General features: G+C 42.3%; 1 protein-coding gene across 6 annotated transcripts; it reads left to right on the top strand.

Annotated features, from left to right (window-relative positions):
* The first annotated feature begins 528 nt into the window (after nt 1-528).
* LOC103365117 (putative hexokinase HKDC1) lies at nt 529-11,213 on the top strand. Of its 6 annotated transcripts, none has more exons than XM_008292465.1 (21): nt 529-591; nt 2,265-2,427; nt 2,549-2,706; nt 2,837-2,959; nt 3,059-3,154; nt 3,533-3,632; nt 4,691-4,874; nt 4,984-5,139; nt 5,219-5,452; nt 6,235-6,376; nt 6,488-6,644; nt 6,770-6,918; nt 7,130-7,249; nt 7,430-7,525; nt 7,706-7,805; nt 8,288-8,335; nt 8,493-8,643; nt 8,873-9,028; nt 9,187-9,274; nt 10,580-10,725; nt 10,837-11,213. In XM_008292465.1, exons 1-21 carry the CDS (start codon nt 529-531, stop codon nt 10,970-10,972), a joined length of 2,766 nt encoding a protein of 921 aa, XP_008290687.1. In that variant the 3' UTR covers nt 10,973-11,213. The 6 variants fall into 6 exon arrangements, with proteins under 6 accessions (XP_008290687.1, XP_008290688.1, XP_008290689.1 ...); XM_008292466.1 differs by having other exon boundaries at nt 8,288-8,341; nt 8,499-8,643; XM_008292467.1 differs by having other exon boundaries at nt 8,288-8,354; nt 8,527-8,643.
* The last annotated feature ends 9,007 nt before the right edge of the window (nt 11,214-20,220 follow it).

Below are 20,220 nucleotides of genomic sequence, written 5' to 3'. Positions count from 1 at the left end.
TCGGATCACCACTTGAATGTCATGTTGTTTCTACAATATCTGACTGCACAGTGCGTGTTTGTAACGACTGGCCTTGTTAAACTGTCACTTTGTTCTTACACTTGTTGGCACTATTAAGTGATGGGGCTCACCGATATTGCATTGTATGTGACCTTTGCTGAGCAAGTTGATTTGTTTGTATTTTTAAATTCCTGCTGAACTTTAGTAGAGGACAGGCTGTGATAAAACTTAACAGACTGGGAGGGATGGGCAGTGAGACACAATCTGACAGAAAGGGGTTTGGCTTGTTGTTAATCATTGAGTTAGGGTTGGTCTCTGCTCAGTGGACTCAGTGAGAACAAAAAGACAAAAAAAAAAACAGCAGTAGGAAGAGACAGGAGGGATAGCAATTGATTTTTTTGTATCTTAATATGTGTGTGCACCGAACATACTTTCTTTGAGGTGTTTTCATTTGCATCGAGCACCGACAAGGTTTATACACAAACCAAGTGGAGCAGTTTTCATGGTGTGGTGTTTTTTCCCGTCAAGATGTTGGCCGTTCATCTTGTTTCCTTCTTCTTCACCAAACTCCAGGAGGACCCCACGAAGAAGGTGAGCGTCACCCTGGACTGATTCACAAATGAGTGCAGCTAAATTGACTGTTAGCTGTTTGAATTACTGGCCGGTAACAAATCAGTTTGCAGCACTCTGTTCGTTTATTGAAATAACTTGTTGCTGTAAAGGGAAAAGTTGCTTTTTTTTGGCTGATGATTACTGTGAAATCGTTTATTATATGCAAATCATCACTACAGATCAGTCAGCTCTTTTGTTTCGTTCCTTCCAGTGCCTTATAAAGTGTAATTCTTGCTAACTGCTCTGCTGTGGTGTTTCATAATTTACAGTTCAAGCAATTATGAAACGAAATGAAATGAAAAATACTTTATTTATCCCAGAAGGGAAATTCTATGGCAGGATTAATCCAGAAATAGAGAAGTATAAGAATGACAAATCTCTGATATTTGCATTCAAGTTTTGCAGATATGCACATGGTTATCTCTACTAAGTCTTACAGATAAAGGAGCGGACAGTACTGTAGTGAGATGATCAAGGTGCCGTGATCGTTAGTTACTGTGTCACCATTTGTCTCTGAGCAATGATTAACATCCTTCCCTACAGTGTCTCTGCTCCTCTCAGCAGAGCTCGGATCAACACAAAGTAGTGACACTCCCATATGCAGCTCTGCACACACTCAAGTTTGCACACAAATAAAGTAAAATGTCAGTGATGAAACTTGTCTCAGGAAGCTGCAGTGATAGTGAGCTGGCTGAAGTAACAGCAAACAGGTTGCAGCTGAACTTCAGCTTTCTGAGACATAACATTTCCTCATAACTCATTAATAAAGAAGATGAGTCGTTGTTGCTGCTTTCATATCGTTTTCCAAGCCCTGGTTTCCCTCAGTCTCCTAATGAAGCTACACTTAGTACAATGAGTTACTGTTTTGTGCCACTTATAAACAGAGCCTTAGTTTCTAAAACAAGCCGCACGAGTCAAATGTGAGTACAGGTTGTGCTGCTTCGAAAAGTTTTCACAAAATATGCACTGGCCTGTTTTAACCCTATTGTTGCCATACGTAGAAGGTCTTTCGGGGTCCATTGGCCCCAAGAAAGAATATGTGCAAAATATTTGTTGGTATTCATTATAGACTTTTATACTATGTTGAATATATTTTCTGATAAGTTGACATATTTTTGGTTCCAAATGCATGACAAATGTCCCTCTTTCTATAATTAAAAAAAATCGTCAAAAAGAAAAAAACAATACCTGCCACCTAAACCAAATGGCCGCAAGTCCAAAAGTCCCCAAAAGTCCTGAGTTAGGGTGAAATGAGTTTCACAAAACATTGAATTCAATCCCAGTTAATTGTGCCAAAGTAATTCACACCTGTCCAGCCTTCTTTGCTCTCGTCTAGAAAAAAGGAACAGAAGTCAGTTATGTTTCCATGAGTTTTAATTGAGATATCAGAATGGAGTCTGGTGAATGTAGCTTTGCAATATTGTGCGATGATGGGGAAGCATGAACTCTACTGGGTCAGAGGGATGGTGAGCTTTGGTGATGGTACAAACAGTAACAGAAGATGATGCTGACAAATGACCTTTGAGTCCTCTAACATCTGCTAATGAGACATTTGATGACAGGTGACTCTCGTTCAAGTCCAGTGAATCAGTGCAGCTCACCTCTTTTTGCCTCTGTTTGCTCGGTTTTCTCTCTCTCCTCATTTCTTTCAGGTGGACAGGTTTCTCCATGCAATGCGTCTCCATGACGACCAGCTAAACGACATCTCGGCTCGTTTCCAGGCCGAAATGAAGAAGGGGCTTTCAGCAGAAAGCAACGCTGCCGCCGCAGTTAAGATGCTGCCGACGCACGTCCGCTCCACTCCCGATGGATCAGGTTATTTACACATGTGGTTTTCAAACTGTTCTGAAGGCTGCTGGATAAAATACACCATTGTACCACTGAAATTTAGAAGAAACACTGAGAGATTTGACTTCTGTTTTCTGCTCTGCTGCAGAGAAAGGACAGTTTATGGCGCTGGATTTTGGAGGCTCCAAGTTCAAGGTGCTCCAAGTTAAAGTGAGAGAGGGAATGGGGATTAGGAAGGGAGGAGTGGAGATGGACGAGAAAACCTACAGGATACCAAAGGAGCTGCTCACAGGGAGAGGAACAGAGGTAAGAAATGAATTTAGTCTGATGAGGAAGGGAGCAGAAGTGAGGAGAAGGTGGATAGTTCAACAACAGAAAAAAACGAAGAGGTTTCAGCTTCTTTGTCTTTTTTCTGCGTCCGACTCTTTGCCTGTAGTTATTTGACCATGTGACCGAGTCGCTAAAGGACTTCCTGCACGAGAGGAACATCAGTTTGGAAAAGAAACACCCTCTGGCCTTTACTTTCTCTTTCCCCTGCGAGCAGACCGCCTTGAATCGGGTACAACGGTCTCCAAACATCTCATTATCATGACCTGTACATGCAGTATGTTTTACTCTGTATGTTGTCCTAAAACCTCCTCTCGTTCCCTCTCTGTAGGGATTATTGTTAAGCTGGAGTAAGAACTTCAGGGCTCGAGGCCTCCAGGGAAAAGATGTGGTCCAGGTCCTCAGAGACTCTATTGACAGAACTGGGGTAAGACGCCACTATTCATCACATTTTCTTTTACCCATAATAGTCATTTATTAGGTCCCCAACGGAACTGACACATAAGAGTTTACTTTAGTAATTTAGCTGATACTTGCAGTTATACTGACTATAACTTGGATATTGCTCATGGATAAACTGTATGTACAGACCAAATCAATTTTTATTTTTGCTTTTTTCATCTCAGAAAACTAGAAAAGGTGTAGCTGTAAGATAACAGGAAAACTGAGGAAGTAAAAGGTGCAATTATTATTACATTACATCCACTGTGCATCCATAATACTTGAGCTCTTTGGAAACATTACCAGTTGTATGACCTGTGCTGTGGTTAAAACCTGCTGCATCACTCTGTAACTCACTCTGCAGGGTATGGACATGGAGGTGTTAGCTATGGTTAATGACACTGTAGCAACCATGATGACTTGTGGGTTTGACGACCAGTACTGTCAAGCAGGACTCATCATTGGTAAGTACATTCATAAAATTAATACTAGTTTCTGTTGCCAGTGATTTCTAATCTTTAGGCCCCATTTCAGATATGAGCTGGTAGCAGTTTCACTAAAAACAGAACCGTTCTAAAGCTCCTATTTATTTTAAAACAAGCATCCAGGGTCAACACAGGTAAAATAATCCAATATGACACGATGAAAAGAAATAATTGTCATCCAGAGACCAAAAACTGACAACAAATTTGTGCATCAGAGCTTTTTTTTTTTTAACCTTTTCCATTACCTTTTTTTGACCCTTAAGATGTGAACCTCAACCAGCCACTTAACTCGCTGCTCCCTCTAGTGGTCTGCCATCCTGTGCACATTTGTGTTTAGTGTGGATGGTCTTTTATTCAGTTTGAACCATTTTTTTACAAGATTTCTTGAGTAAATACTCAAGTCAGTAGTGGCCAGTTAAAGGACGGGATTTTATATTAAAAATACGTGGGGTTAAAATTAGGGAGGCACGATATATTGGCGACGACATCGGTATCGGCCGATATTAGTGTTTTTCGATGTATTGGTATCGGTCCGATAAACAAATTTAGCTGATGTGAAAAACCGAAGACTGTCTAACATTAGTTCCTTCGTCTCTACATTTGATCTTGCTGCTATTTCACAGATGCTTTTACTTAAATTGTCTTGGAATATGTTAAAATATGTTTAACTATGTTTTACTTTTGTTACGTAATAAAGAAGACTATATGGTCTAACTTGGTATGGGCTTCTTTTGAATAGTTTTGCGCTAATTTATTATCAGTGCTTTTTAATAATCATTTTTCAGTATAAACAAAAATTGAATATTGACATCGGTAATATCGGCTATCGCGATATCAGAAATCTTAATATCGGCTATCGGTCAGAAATTTTAATATCGCGCATCACGAGTTAAAATAACGTCAGTTTAAGATTCTGACTTTTCATTTTCTAGTTAATTCTGAGTATCTTTTTGCATGATTTAAACATGGAAATTTAAAGTATCCAGTGTTTTGTTCCAGTATTAATATAACTGTACCTTGTATGCTTGTGTGCTCAGGCACAGGCACCAATGCGTGCTACATGGAGGAGTTGCGTCATGTTGACCTGGTGGAGGGAGACGAGGGCAGGATGTGTGTGAACACTGAGTGGGGAGCCTTTGGAGATGATGGGGCCCTGGATGATTTCATAACAGAGTTTGACAGAGATGTCGACGCAGCCTCCAACAACCCTGGAAAACAAATGTGGGGAAATCGGCTTTCTCTCTGGTCATAATACGACATGATGTGAAACAGCATGTATGACCCAATGTGGGCCTTTAACCCATCTGTCTCTCTGTTTTCACAACTGCAGCTTTGAGAAGATGATCAGTGGGATGTATCTGGGTGAGTTAGTGAGGCTGGTGGTGTTGAAGATGGCTAAAGTAGGAAAGCTGTTTGACGGACGTGTGTCGGACGCCCTGAGGACCAAAGGGAAGATAACCACTGCACATGTAGCAGCCATGGAGGAGTGAGTTCACCTCAACTCTCTGTGTTCCGCTGTCGTTGTCTTAAGATATTAAGATTCTCTAAACGTTCTTCTCTCTCAGGTACAAAAATGGTCTGAAGAACACTCGAACCATTCTCGAGGAGCTTGATTTGAGCCCATCAGATGATGACTGCATCGCTGTTCAACACATCAGCACCATCGTGTCCTTCAGGTCCTCAAATCTGGTGGCTGCTGGACTGGCTGCCATCTTAACCCGGATCAAGCACAACCGGAATCGGAGGGCCTTAAGGATCACTGTAGGTGTGGATGGAACCGTGTACAAGACACACCCGCAGTAAGTGACAGTGGAAATAATCACCAACACTCACATTTGTACAGTATGATGGTGGGGCACATTAACAGGTCCTTTTCATTATGATGTGTCACAGTTGGACAAGTACACATACTGAAACTAGTGAATACATTTCATTTAGCTGCTTCAGTCTCAGGATTTTCTCAGCGTGTGTGGGCGCTCATGGACACAAAGTCATGACTCACGTCTGAATAGAAAAAAGGCAAAGTTGTTTGCAGCACCGATGCTTTTCTCACTGTGAAAAATCCAACAAAGAGTGTAAAAGGTCCCACATTTCATCCAAAATAAGTGCAAGTTTGATCCAAAATCATCTACTATTCACAGAAAAAGATCCTTGAATCAAACTTTTATGGCTGTTCCACAGTTGAGCCACCAAACAGGTTGTGACAGGGCTTTATAAGTCAAAGAATAAGCCCTAACATGTCAACACTGTGACCTCTCTTAGCAAGAAAATGGTCAAAAGTAACATCTACCAGTCATATGAACTGCACAGTTTTAACCACAAATAAATTATAGATAACTGCAAAATAAATCTTCTCTATCTCATATATAAACCAGCTTGATATAATATATTAATCATATTTGACGATATCTTGTTTTATTCTTCTGTGTTACATCGTTATTACAGATACCTCAGTGTCACTACTCACAAGTCTGAGGCATATTAAAATCCATTTTTAGTCACTGTGGATTCTTATTTGTCAAATCAACCGACCACATTGTCCCAGACCTGCATAGTGATGCTGTTGCCGCTTCCATTGAAGGTATCCTAAACGTCTCCACAAAGTGGTTCGACGGCTGCTTCCTGACTGCCATGTTCGATTCGCCCTCTCAGACAGCGGCAGCAGCAAAGGAGCCGCCTTGGTGACGGCAGTCGCTCAGCGTCTGGCATCACGGAAGCGACAGGTCAGAGTGCTGTTTGTGTGTACAGCTGTAATGTATGGTTTTACTGTCTACGCAAAATAATCGTTCTCCTCTTGCTTACGCATCTGATGTACAGTATCTGTGGTTTTCCAGGTGGATGAGACTCTGTCCTCCTTCAAACTGAGCCAAGAGCAGCTCCAGCTGGTCAAAGCCAGGATGAGAGCAGGGCTGGAGGCCGGGCTGAAGAGTAAAGGCCCCTCAGCAATCAAGATGCTGCCGTCATTTGTGTACCACACACCTGATGGCACAGGTCAGGAACAATACACTTCTACCTCTGGAAACACACACACGTGACCCAAACAGCAGACAACAAATCCACTGTCACGGTTAACATAAAAACACGTGATCTCTAAGCTAAGTGTTGTGTTTTTCTAGAGAATGGAAAATACCTTGCCTTGGATCTGGGAGGAACCAACTTCAGAGCTATGCTGGTGAACTTCAAAAAGAGCCTACAACAGAATGTACGACTTTACCATAAGATCTACACCATACCGCTGGAGATAATGCAGGGGACTGGAGAAGAGGTGAGAAATACACTGTCAGCATGTTAGCACAATGTGGGCAGAAAGACTTTGCAGACAGATAAGGCACATTTACACCCAAACATGGTTTAGTAAATCACTGATAAAAAGGTAGTGAATCTTTCAACTCCTGAGCCAGGAGTCTAAATAAGTCTATGAACAAAACCAGCACAAATCTTTCAGTGAAAAGTTTCCGTCTCTCTCTGTTTTGTAGTTGTTTGATCACTTAGCACAGTGTATTGGTGACTTCCTGGACTACATGGGGATGAAGAACGCTCGTCTTCCTGCAGGTTTCACCTTCTCCTTCCCCTGCGAGCAAACAGCCATTGACACGGTAAGCATGGACATCAGAGTTAGATCAAGTCAGATTAGTTTATTAAAGCCACAGAAATGTAGTTCTTACAGAACCCAATGATGAAACAATAACTTTTTAAATGTGGGATTTTAGCAGTAAAATATGCAAGTAAACAGACGCCCAAGGGAGCTTTTTTTTCAACATTTGTGTGTTCTGCAGGGCACGTTGGTGAGCTGGACCAAAGGCTTCAAAGCCACAAACTGTGAAGGACATGACGTTGTCAGCATGCTGCGGGAGGCCATCAAGAGACGCAACGTGAGTCAAAACACAAAAGAGTAGAGTTTTGAATGATGACGGATGAGGTGAATAATTCTGCTGTCTTGAATCATGCACAGTCAATCACTACAAGCAGTTAAAACACACGTATTCATGCGTGTATGTAAATTGACAATACAATATCATAAATAAATAACATATATGTGTTTGTGCCTACAGGAGTTTGAGTTGGACATAGCAGCAGTAGTCAATGACACAGTTGGGACGATGATGAGTTGCGCCTATGAAGACCCTCAGTGTGAAATTGGTCTGATTGCTGGTATGTGTGTTTACATTTTGTTTCAGTTGTCACTTTGAGGTCTTTGTTTTCATGATGAAGGTCAATATAAAGAGTTCATTTGCAAAAACAGATAACTTTATCTTCACAAACCTTCACAAAACCCACTTTTCCATCGTCTACCTGAGACAACATCAATCAAACTTAGGTTATCTCTATTTTTGTCATTTCTCCTGAGTCGAATCCACTCAACTTCAGTTTGATTGATGTTATCTCAAGCAAACAACAAAAAAGAAGTTTTCTGAAAATCTACAAAAATGGAGTTATCTGTTTTTGCAAATGAACTTTTCATACGTAGTTTAGGATTTTGGGCAGAAGTTAAGTGTGGAGGTGCAATTATGATGGTACACATCTAGATTGTAATTATAAACTGAGTTTGACAAGCGTTTGTATTTTGAATACCTGCTGCACTGTCGATGCAGTGATTTCTGTTATGAAATGCATCGTGTGATTCTGTGTCACAGGAACTGGCACAAACGTTTGTTACATGGAGGAAGTGAAGAACATTGAGAAGACAGAACTACAGAAAGGAAAACCGGAAAAATTCAAGGGAACACCTGACGGAGAGCAGGACGAGGTAGAAGAACTCAGTGTTTAGTGCATCAGTGCGCTGTCTTGATGTTTAATGCATTTTGATTTGAACTGATATACTTAATGCCTTTGTTGGTTTTTGCTGTGGGGAGCAGGGGGCTGCTGAGATGTTAAAGATGTGTGTAAACACAGAATGGGGAGGTCTGGGTGACGATGGCTCACTGGATGATATCATCACACCTTATGACACTGAAGTGGACCAAAACTCAGTGAATCCTGGAAAACAAAGGTTAGAAACACTCGCTGTATATTTGTATGATGCTGCCTGCTTGGCCAACAGACGCACATTAAATTTAACATTCAGTGAGTGTAGATTATCTTCCTGTGTGTTTGTACTCCTCACATACTGTTTATGTCCCATGCTCTCGTGGTTTTGTGTATTTTTAAATGTTAATGTTAAAATGAACCTACAACAGGGTCAGGTGGTCACACATGGTATTTTCTTTTACTTTTTTTAGGTTTGAAAAGCTGACCAGTGGGATGTATTTAGGTGAAATTGTCCGCCAAGTATTATTGGATTTAACCAGAGGAGGTTTGCTGTTCAGAGGACACGTCACAGAAACCTTAAAAACACCTGGAATATTCCAAACCAAATATCTGTCACAAATAGAGAGGTAAGGGAAACTGAGTGTGTATCGCTTTAAGCTAAATTCTAAATTTAAATAAAATGCATAAAAGCTTTGTCTAATTGAATGATGCTGTAACTGACAGCTCCAGTCTTATTGTGTGGCTGCTTTTTCCGTCATGGTGTAACTGTGTTGTCTCCCTCTAGTGACCGCCTGGCTCTACTGCAGGTCAGATCTATTCTCCAGCAGCTGGGGCTCAACAGCAACTGTGACGACAGCATCATTGTCAAAGAGGTAAAAGACGGAGAAGAAATTAGCGACACCAAAGAATCAGACCTTAAGTGTGTAGCTGAGAAGCTGTTTCATTGTGCGGATCATTTATTTTGCTGTCGAAACAAAATGCAGTTTCCTGACATAATCCAGAGGTGTGTAGGACAAACATGGGACAGATTGTGCAATTGTCTGATATTTTGACATCTATACCCTCCCAAAGATTTTTTTTTACCTTGTTAGCGTATTCATATTGTATATTCTGTATGCTAGAAGACGCATCATGAGTGTCACTCAGCGTTGCAGCATATTCGCCTTGCAGATGCAGCATGGCAATGACAGCCTCAAAAACATGGATTCATGCTTCTGGGGTTTCATACACAGCAAACCTTATGAACCAATCCCGTCAACTCATCAGATGGAGCTTTGCCATTTCATTATTTTTTATCAGAATTCATTACTGGTTCAAACATGTTTGGCAGAATTACTCCAATATTACAGTTTTCCAGTGTAGGGTAGTTATGCAGTGTTTGAGCAGAGGTGAGCTGGTGTGCTCGAGATGCTTTGAGTGGGAGGATTGGTAAAGAGAGAGGTGGAAACTTTATGGATCTGCACATTCTAGAGGAAGCAACAGGATAGAGATACACTGAATAAAACTTTAAGGCAGGAAAGAATTATTTTCATGGGGGAAAAAACGTCTAAATATGTAACTTCAATAGACAGAGATGAGTTTTTAGGGGTTAAATCAACTTTTACAATTATTTAAATTGAGTCAAGATGTGCACAGACTGTACTGGATCAGCAAGCTTACTTCACAGCAGATTTCTTCACTTTCTGCCAGTAAAGCTCAAGTGTGGATATGTGAAGTCTTCCTTTAAGCCGTGTTGGTGAACCAACATGCAAACCAGTGATAACCATCTTGATTACACTGAAATCAAATGCAGCCTTGATAATGTTTTTGGTGCCATCTGAGCTTTTCTGGAAGGATTAACTACAGAGAGCATTTAGATGACTGTGAAAGTAGATCACTCAAAATTACTGTTTCTTCTTTTTTTTATTATAACTATTAGAATTAAGCATCGTACTTTTTTAGTACAGAGATTAGTTTGCCTACTTCAGGTCTAAAATTTGACTTAAACAACAGAGAGGTCAAAAGTTTATTTCTTTTTTTCCCCCATAAAGTCTAGGAAATCATGTTCTCTGTTGCAAGCTCGCCTTGCGGTTGAGTAATATTTTTTTCTACCGCTTTGTGAAATAGTTTATTGTCCGTTTCAACAAACTGTGGCACCAACTGTTGCAATAATGATAAAGCGTTTCATTGTTGTTTAGGTATGTGGAGCTGTGTCACGTCGTGCCGCTCAGCTGTGTGGGGCAGGGATGGCGGCCGTGGTCGATAAGATCAGAGAGAACCGAGGGCTGGACCATCTGAACATCACTGTAGGGGTCGACGGGGCTCTCTACAAACTACATCCACAGTAAGGTTTTTTTTTTTTTTCTTTTACCATTTTTTGGTGCGATTAGATGTATGAATGAGGTCCTTCTTCACATAAAGCTAAACCTTTCTTCTTCTTTGCTGCTGTTTCTAGTTTCTCTGGAGTTCTCCAAAAGACGACCAAAGCTCTGGCTCCTCGGTGTGATGTGACTTTCCTGCCATCAGAGGAAGGCAGTGGGAAAGGTGCTGCCCTCATTACCGCCGTGGCCAGAAAGAAGAAGGAGATCTAACTTCACATGACTGAAAAACACTAATTTACCAAACTCATGTTTTGGATCGGCCCCTCCTGGTGCACTGCTGTTCTCGTCACCGTTCAGTCCTGAGTTCGCCTGAGAGAGAGTTATACTGTTGTGTGTTTTCTGTGAAACAACACTGTGGATGGAGGGTGGAAGCACTGCTGCCACTGATGAGATCGATGTCCATAATAAATGTTTAAAGAACTGGAACCGGATTAAAGGATTTTTACATTCACCTTAGAGGCTCAGTGTTGGTATTTACAGTAACGAGCTCCCATCATCTTTTCCTATCCTGGGAAACATTACAAGCCCAAATTTAGATTCAGCCAGGCCAACAACATTCAGCACAGGTCATGTTCTGCTCTGGTCTATTCTACTAACAGAAACATTTTTCTTATTTACCTCGAGATAAAAGCTTCCTTTCTGGTTCAATGTTAGTTCTGTCTTTACAATAAGCTTAAACTTCAGAGTAAATGTAAACCTTACCTATCCAAGAAAAGCTGGTTCTGCACTCATATTTACTCCTAATATGCTTCAAAACAACGACCTCCAAGGTTAACTGTGGGAACTCTGTCACACCCACCGCTATGTGCTCATATACCAGTGTTGGCCAAGTACTGATTAGAATCTGGGCTTCTAATATTCTCGTATGAATACCTGGTTTCACAAAAATGATGTACATCAAGAATCACATCCTGCAGACTTCTCAAGGTTGGCTCCTCATGTGAAACCAACCAAATATTAAGTCACAAGCGGGTACGACAGTTGCTGTAATGTAACGCTGATAACAAGCTGCTGCTGTAATCATTCCTACTGCACTGACTTGATTTTCTAAAGGTACGAAATGCTTTGTGTTTCTTTTAAACTGTATTCATTTTGTGAGTGGTAAATTAGCACAATGTTCAGTTCTTTGAACCAGGTGGTTTACATATATTGAGGTAAAGCTACTTAGAAAATATTGCATATGTTATATAAAGGAAAGACAAAAAGTGTGTGTGTGTCTGTCAATTCGTCTGATCTACTTTAGATTTTCTGGGAACCTGAGGAGGTGCAGTGTCGAGTTTGGAGTCGTTTGAATGAGCGGCCCTCATACTTTGGCTGGAAGTTGTTTCCTGCTGTGTCTTCTCAACAGTATCCTCAGGAGGCCTTCGGCTGCTGTGGCCGAGGCCTAAGCTGGCCCAGTTGGTCGGCAAAATCATCAAATCATGTGCTTTTATATTCTTGTCATAGATTGAAGACATCGTAGTTTAACTATTGACAGTAAAGACTGTGCTAGTTTGGGGAAGTAAGGAAAGACAGACAGACAGACAGACAGACAGACAGACAGACAGACAGACAGACAGGCAGACAGACAGACCTCCCTCCCTCCCTTCCATCTGTCCGTTAGGAAGCAACGGCTGGAAAAGCTCTGAAGCTGCAGCACAAACGCCCTGAGAGCTTCCAGGCCACAGCAGAAGCTTTAAGCTTCTTAAGCTAAAATCTTTTTTTTTTTTTTTTTTCATAATAATATTGTGGTAGCCTGAGGATGTCATCCGCTACAGACATGGACATCTTCAGAGGACAATTTTAGACTAGAGTGAAGGAATCTCTCAGTGTGTGTGTGTGTGTGTGTGTGTGTGTGTGTGTGTGTGTGTGTGCGCGCTAATGTGTGGGTTAGTCAGCATTATCTCAGTATTGATGAGGGACAGGAGGAGGATTGGAATGCCGCTGACCACGTTTCCTAACAACAAAAACAACCAACACTCTGTTCAGTCATTTTAGACGGACTCTCTGTCCTTGTGATCACCAGCCTGTCTCTCTCTCTCTCTCTGTGTCTCTCTGTCTCTCTGTCTCTCTGTACATCTGTGCCATTTTAGTCCTTCTGTCTGTCTGCTTTATCTGTCTGGCTGGAGCTTTGCCCAACTGCCTTTGCTTTTATCTGTCTGTCTGCATGTTACATCTGTAGAAACCTGGAAAAACCTCACCGACAAGCCTCAAAGTTTAGATTTTTACTGTTCCTAGTGAACTGAAGCTGATGTGATGTTGTTGATGAAATTTAAGTTTAACTATATAATAATCTTTTTAGGCAAAATTTCCATCCATTGTTTTTGTTTACAGGTTGCGCTGTACTGTGAAACCGGTGATCTGGCGATACTGGACCAGGGATTGAGCAGTGCAATGATCAGTGTAATGCTAATCCATTTATTACAGATTAGATGTTGTGTTGAAGATGAAGACAGGCAGGAAGGCAACAGTGGTCACAAATACAGAAATTAATCCACAGAAAAATGAAATCATCGCGACAGAAGGAGCGAAGGAAGGAACTGAATGAGAAAGACTGAAAGAAAGGAAAGAAATGCAGAGAAAGTTGCGTGATAACCAGAGTGAAACAGAAGCTAATCTATCAGGGATTAACATGTTAGAATGCTACCAGCTGAGCGCTACGTCACCCACCCACCCGCGCACACCCACACCCACAGTGTAATCCCACACTATCCTCGTAGTGACCTAGTATCATCACACTTGAACCACATATGCACTCACACGGCAGCTTCAGTGCAGCGCTGCGCACAAACACAGTTGGGATACTGAAACTGCAGCTCCTGGAGCCCAACACAAAGCAAAGACTCATACAAAAGCTGCTCTGCTTTCTTTTCCTCTCACTCCGTCACTCTTGTCCTTTACATCCCTATTGTTTGGCCTTTCTTTTCTCTTCCGCTTTTGTCTGAATACCCCTCACATCTTTCAGAATTCCCCTGAATGGACATTCCTCAGGGAGCAAGGTGTGTGAGCCTTGTTATATATGCACTTTCTTGTGTGTGTTGAAGCCTCTGTGAGAGTGTGTGTCTTTGTCTGTCCTGTAAACTAACAATAAGAGCTTTGACACGCACACTTTCTCTCTGTCACACACACACACACATACACATGCACACACATGGACACACAAACAGAAATGGCCTCCAGCAGATGGGCAGAGTTGCACTGCTGGTTCCTCAGGGCTTATATTAGGACGATCACTGGACTTCTTCTAGTAGGATTGTACTCTTTAATTACAGTATGCTGTAGTTTGTAGCTTTAATTTTTAATTTACTCTGATTAATTTTTCTCCAAAGATACAATGAATCAAAGCTTGAAGCTGGGATTTGAACCTCTGCGTGGAGCAGACAGAACACGAGCGAGACACCACAATGCACCAAAGCATCGCTGTGGTGACAACATTCGGATTCCAGCTCTGCTCAATCACGGGGAACCTTTATCACTGAAGGTAACTGAATTATGACAGGAAAATGGAAAGATGCATGTAGAAAAAGTTGACAAAGATGTTTTGAAAATGATTGAGTGAAGAAGCAGTTGACCAAGTGTGTAGGTGAACCAGAACCAGAGCTTCTAAATACTGTATAATGTCTTTCAACTCAATGAGATCCAAGATAATTGTAGACAGTAAGTTTGCTGTGCTACTTTGTGCTTGTGATTTACTCGCTGTCACATGTCTGAACCTGTAGCAGAATGGCTAACTGGCCTCAAGGTTGGATAACTAACATAGCAAGAGACTACCCAGGGTTGCCCAAAGCCTCAGCTTCCTCCACATGATCTGGGTCTCCATAACTTGAAGGATGACATCACACAGGGGGTTAAGGCAGAAGCTGAAGAGAAAGTCAAGGATAAAAAATAGGTTAAGATCAGGAGGTTATAAAGACGGACGACATGCAGTAAAAATTTTTAAATGGATTAAAGGGCAGAGAGTGATAAAAGAGAAATAAAAGAGAACTTTATTTGAAGGCGACTCTATAAAAATGGGTTTAAGAAGTGATTTAAAAGAAGCTACTGATTCAGCGAGTCTTATCTCCTCAGGTAGGTCGATCCAAAAAAAATGAATCACTACTGAAATTTTAAAACAATGTTGTCAAAAATGCTTTTCCATCACATGAATAACCCCCTGATATTGTCATCATGTGGAGTTCTGATTGGCTGGAAAAAAAAAAGAATGACATGTTTTAGGTGGGGGTCAGTTGGAGCCCGACAGCAAACTTTTGCGCCTCGTGGTCTCCAGGGAGTTTAATCCTACCATGGATGGTATGGACTGATCGGCAGCGTAAACTGGTGGCTTGATGCTGCAGGCAGCAGAGCTCGGCGGTCGGTTTCCTGTGACGTTTAAATTGAGAGACTTTCTAACAGGTGGTTAGTTGTCCTAAGAGCAACAACTGCAGATTGAATAAATTTTTTCATCGCAGATATTTTGACTTCTGCACCTCTTGTTTGATTTTTCTTCATTCTCACAAACAGATGCTGTTCAGAAGTCAGTTGTATGTTTGATGTGATGTGTTGCTAGATCGAGTTCAAATCTATCTGAGAATATTTCACAATAAAGCAACATGCAAAGGGTTTATAATATTAGTATGATGACTTTAAACATTAGAATTTGCCTTCAGCTCAGGATCCATGAGGGAAACTATATCAACAGATTTATTCTTATCATGGTAAACTCTTCACTCCACTGCTCAGCTATCTCATGTAGACAAGAGGCCCAGCAGACCTGCTTCAATGCAGTGTGTGTGTTGTTTAAGCAGCACAAATCTCACTGCTGCTGGCTTTAGGAGTGAACAAGCCTGGACAGGTTGGCAGGTATGGTGTCAAAGGGTACTCTGTGAAAGGAGAAAGTCAAAAGCAGTACAGACTGATGCCTGCAATAATATTTTTTGTATATTCAGTGCATTGGAAGCGGCACGTATTGAAGTTCAAGCAGTGCTGTTTTAATAGTTGACACAATGCTCTTTAAATGTTAAAATTAGCACCCCATTTGATGAGAGTATGATGAACCCTTAGGGCAGTTAAGCCACACTTCTGCCCTTTTTTCTTTTTTAGAAGGTTTTAAGGTGGAATTAACTCCACAGCCCACTTAGTGAGTGCATAAAGGATTACAGTTCCTCTGTGTCTGTTGTTGTTCTGGAGAGGGTGCAGCGAACAGACAGCTGTTGTTGCTGTGACGGTGATGTAACGTCTGTCTGAGTGTCTCTGTGAAGCTGGAGAAAGTGGCCATCCGACGGGCTGACTGCCGGGATGATTGGATGAGGAGCTTTCCTTAAATTATGGAGAAGCAGGTGTACTGAACAATACGTGCGGCAGGTGTGTGTTCTCCTGGATGGTTAATCAGCATTTTTGAGGCTGCATGGAAGGCATGTACAAACGAGCAGAAGCATCACATTACACTTATCTATATTGTAAACAACCAATTTGTATTTTGACGATAGAGAGAGCTGCACGTCGTAGCAGAGCTAGAAGAGGCTCAAATGGTCAAGACAGTTGTTTACCCTGAAACAACTGATTGATCAGCAAAATGATTGATTGTGTATGCATGGTACACACATATATGTTACACAGCATTAAAACTGATAGAGTTCAACTATTATCCTGGATTATGGAGACATCATTTACAAAATTATCCCAAGCACCGACACTCTTTATCATTCAGCCATCTGCTTTGCCACTACTGCACCCTTCCACACTCACCACTGCGACCACTATAAATTGGTGAGGTGGCCTTCCCTTCATACTTGGCGGCTTCACCACTGGTTTAATTTCATTTACAAATCAATTCTGGCCAATACACCTCCCTACCCGTCCTCTCTTCTTCCCGTTACCCATAATCCTCATCATACTAGGTGTAGTGAATACATCAAGCTCATCATCCCCAATACCTCTACTATTTTTGGCTGGAACTCCTTTCGCTTTGCAGCAGCTAACGACACTTTACAAAACACTCTCAAACTTACAACCCCGACTCCACTCACCAGCTTCAAGCTTAAAATCCAACAGACTGTAGTTGACTGTTGCTCCTGCTGATCACGCCAGACTTAACTTACATACTTATATATACACGCACACTTTCTTAGACCTCATGCACACCGTTTTTCATTCACATGCATATGCCCCCATGCTTCTTGCTTGTTTAATTTTGTTGTGTCTGTAATTTACATGTGTATTTATTCCTGCTGGCGCCTCTTGGCCAGGTTGTGTTTGCAAATGAGAACTGGTTCTTAAACATTTCTACCCGGTAAAATAAAGGTCAAATAAAAATAAATAAAATTATTTCCTTCACGGACACATAGTGTGCGGATAAAACCCAGTTAGAAATAATAAAAAAAAGAAACAAAAAAAACAAAAAAACACTGCAGCATTTCCATGGTAGCTCAATCTGCCCCAGAGGAAACAGCCCTGATACCTCCTGACCTCCCCAGTGTCAAAAGTTCCCAAAGAAGCTGAGAACTGTAGTTTTCCTTCCTCTTCCTCTGAACTAGCTGATAATTTACCATAGCACCAAAGCGCTGAGTAACACCACGACCATGTGACTCATTTTCCCACCAACACAAGCTAAAAGGACCACAACTTTACGACTTCCTTGAAACAGCAAAACCCAAATTCCCTTCTCACCTTACCCACCTCTTCCCCTCTGTGGCCTCCCCCCTCCCTGTCTCTCCTCCCCACCTAATTAGCAAGTCCCCCCTCCTCCTCCTACTCTTCCTCCTCCATCACTGAGTTTGCCTCCGAGGCGTCAGCAGAGCAGCCAATGGCAGCGAGGAGGATGTGGCACTCAGCCTGCCCACCAATGAACTCACACAGTGGGCGGGGCCTGTATCAAGCCCCTCCCCAGCTCTTTCTCTCTCTCTCTGCCTCCTGCAGCTAAACTTGCTGTCTCACTCATGCTTCCTGGCTTTACTCACATGCACAGAGGAGGAAGAGCTGTAGAGTCTTAGCCACACATGAAGCAGCTCTGTCTATTTTAAACCACACCGGATTGGACTGAGGATATCTTTATATCTCTGGCGGTGTGTGACAGATTGTGTCTTTGAAACAGGGCCAGGGCACAGTTTGAGCTGAGTTGAACATTTTTATTTTTGGGGTGATTTTTTGTCCATCTGTAGGTGGACGTGTGAGTGTGTCTGTGCGAGTGAGTCTGTATGAGTGTGTGAGAGGAAACAAGGAGCAGAATGATTGCGGCCCAGCTACTAGCCTATTACTTCACTGAGCTCAAGGATGACCAGGTTAAAAAGGTGAGTGGTTTCTGTGTCTTCTGCCTCCATTTTTTTTGGTGCTTGATGTTTGTGTGTGTTTTTGAAGGAGGTGAACAAGAAACAAGAGGAGAGGAGCACATGTGTTGTAGAGGTCATTGAGTTTATGTCTTCTGTCTCCATCCTAACTTTATGTGGACTTTTCCAGCACAGCACATGTCAGGAATACTTTGATATTCCACGTGTGTCTTCGGGCAAGTGAATGCAACGTTCACATGGTATTGAGAGAACAGCGTAAGACAGACTTATCGTACTTATTTCACATTGAGTAACATTCAGAATTAGACTCGCATCAACCCGGCACAGTGAGACGTGACAAACTGCACAGGGGTGTGTTTATGTAGTAAGATGTGTGAGTCGGCATGACACAAGAGTGTGTGTGTGATTGGTGCCATGATGTAAGATGTGGGAGGTGTGGCGAAGAGGAGGAGAGAGGAAGTCAGTGTGCAAGGATGAAAGGACACACAAGGGCGAGGAGAAGGTAGAAGTTGGCGCAGAAGTTGTTTCAGGGGTCACCGAGTTTCTGTTGTGTTCTCGTTAAAATGATACGTTCACTTTCATTTCTCTCACTGGAGCTTAACACAGTAAGAGGAGGAGAGTGAGACCTGGAAGAGGAAGATCAATTATTCAGTTGAGCAGCTGACCATTATTATTGATGGCCAGTTAGCCGAATACACTGTGTGTGTTTTTAGTCATAGATTCTGTGCCAAAGAGCAGCAGCGTACACGATGTACACAGAGTGCACATGGTGTGTCCCAGCGTCCATATGCTCTGTCTTACAAACATCAGTGTGTGAGCTAAAAGAATAAAAGCTGACAGAAGTGTAAATGAGACAAAACTGGAGCCTGGAGCTAGCACTTCTAGCTTCTTTTAGTATGTTTTAAAGACTGACTTTGAGAAGTGATATGAGGGGAGCACCATGAATGTGTGTCTTTCATAACTTCTCAGCTCAGCGCCCACCGCTGCAAGGCTTCTGCTGTAAAACTGACTGGACCAGTTTAACTCGCCCTCTGACAAGTATGCGTGCATTTACTGAAGGAAAAAGAGCCTTTCCAGTCACTTCCTTCTTGAATAAATGCGCCATAAAAAACCATGTTGCCAGGCACCAAACAGAGCTGCGTTCTATGAACTAACGCAGTCTCATGAAGTAGAACTGACTCAGGGGAAGTTGAAAATCCTCCAGACTCGCTTGTGTCATACTGGACATTTCAAACGTCTTAGTCACATGTTGAAACTATTCCAAGGCCATTTCTCAACATGTGCTTTTTGATTCATACATGTTGCAGGGTCCCTTTAAAGTCGCTCACGGATGATGTCACACGTCAGCTGCAGATTTTGCATCAAACCCACGTCTTTTTCCTGCATGAATCCCCCTCCCTATTGCACTCTTCTTTCTAAGTTCAGTTAAATAGTTCGCTGTTTGTCCGCACACGGCGATACACAGAGCTGCAATCCCCAGGTGAGCTCGCTGTGGCAAAGTCAGATCACATTCTGTGAAGGTAAAAGACATTAATCAGCAGCTAGGATCTGATGTAATACAACACATCTCTCTCCCTCTTTACTCCTGCTCTCTTCCTCTCTCGCCGCCTCCCTAAAATAGGCCAGCTTTGAACCATGTGACCACAGGTGACAGGAGGAGAAGGCTTACACCCACACGCTCACACACAAAGCCAGGTGTGTAGCCATTGTGTTGCTTTTCAGTGATCCGGTTTGTCTAGGCCTCAACAAACACTTCTCTAGTTGTGAAATTGCATGTAGCTAAAAAAAAAACAGAGCAGTCATAAGTGTAAGTGTATGGATAATCTCATCATTGGCAAGTTTTCAGGTAAACTGTCTGTGCTTGTCAAAGAGACTCTGAGCGTGTCTCCCGTCCACTCGTTCCGCTGCAGTGTCCTTGACTGTAGCGAGGCCGTTAGTGGGCATCCGAAGCACTGTTTTAGTTTGTGTGTGTGCATAAGGTGCAGGAGGGGGGCAGTGTAGAGGACAGTATTTTTCCACATGGCCAGGCTGTGTCCGTGCACAACGTCGCGCGCACGTACATGCACGAGTGGAGTCGGGTTTCATTGCAAATCAACCTCGTGGCGACGAGGAGGACGAGGCATTGTTGAGAGGAGGAATGCAAACAGAAAGAAAGGAACAAGAAGCAACCGGGAAGAGAAGGCGGGGGGAAGGAGAGGCAGGCAGGCAGGGAGGGAG

Source organism: Stegastes partitus, unplaced genomic scaffold (genome assembly GCF_000690725.1).
Source record: "Stegastes partitus isolate 25-593 unplaced genomic scaffold, Stegastes_partitus-1.0.2 Scaffold813, whole genome shotgun sequence".
NCBI lineage: Eukaryota > Metazoa > Chordata > Actinopteri > Pomacentridae > Stegastes > Stegastes partitus.
This window is presented reverse-complemented; position numbering and strand designations above follow the sequence as displayed.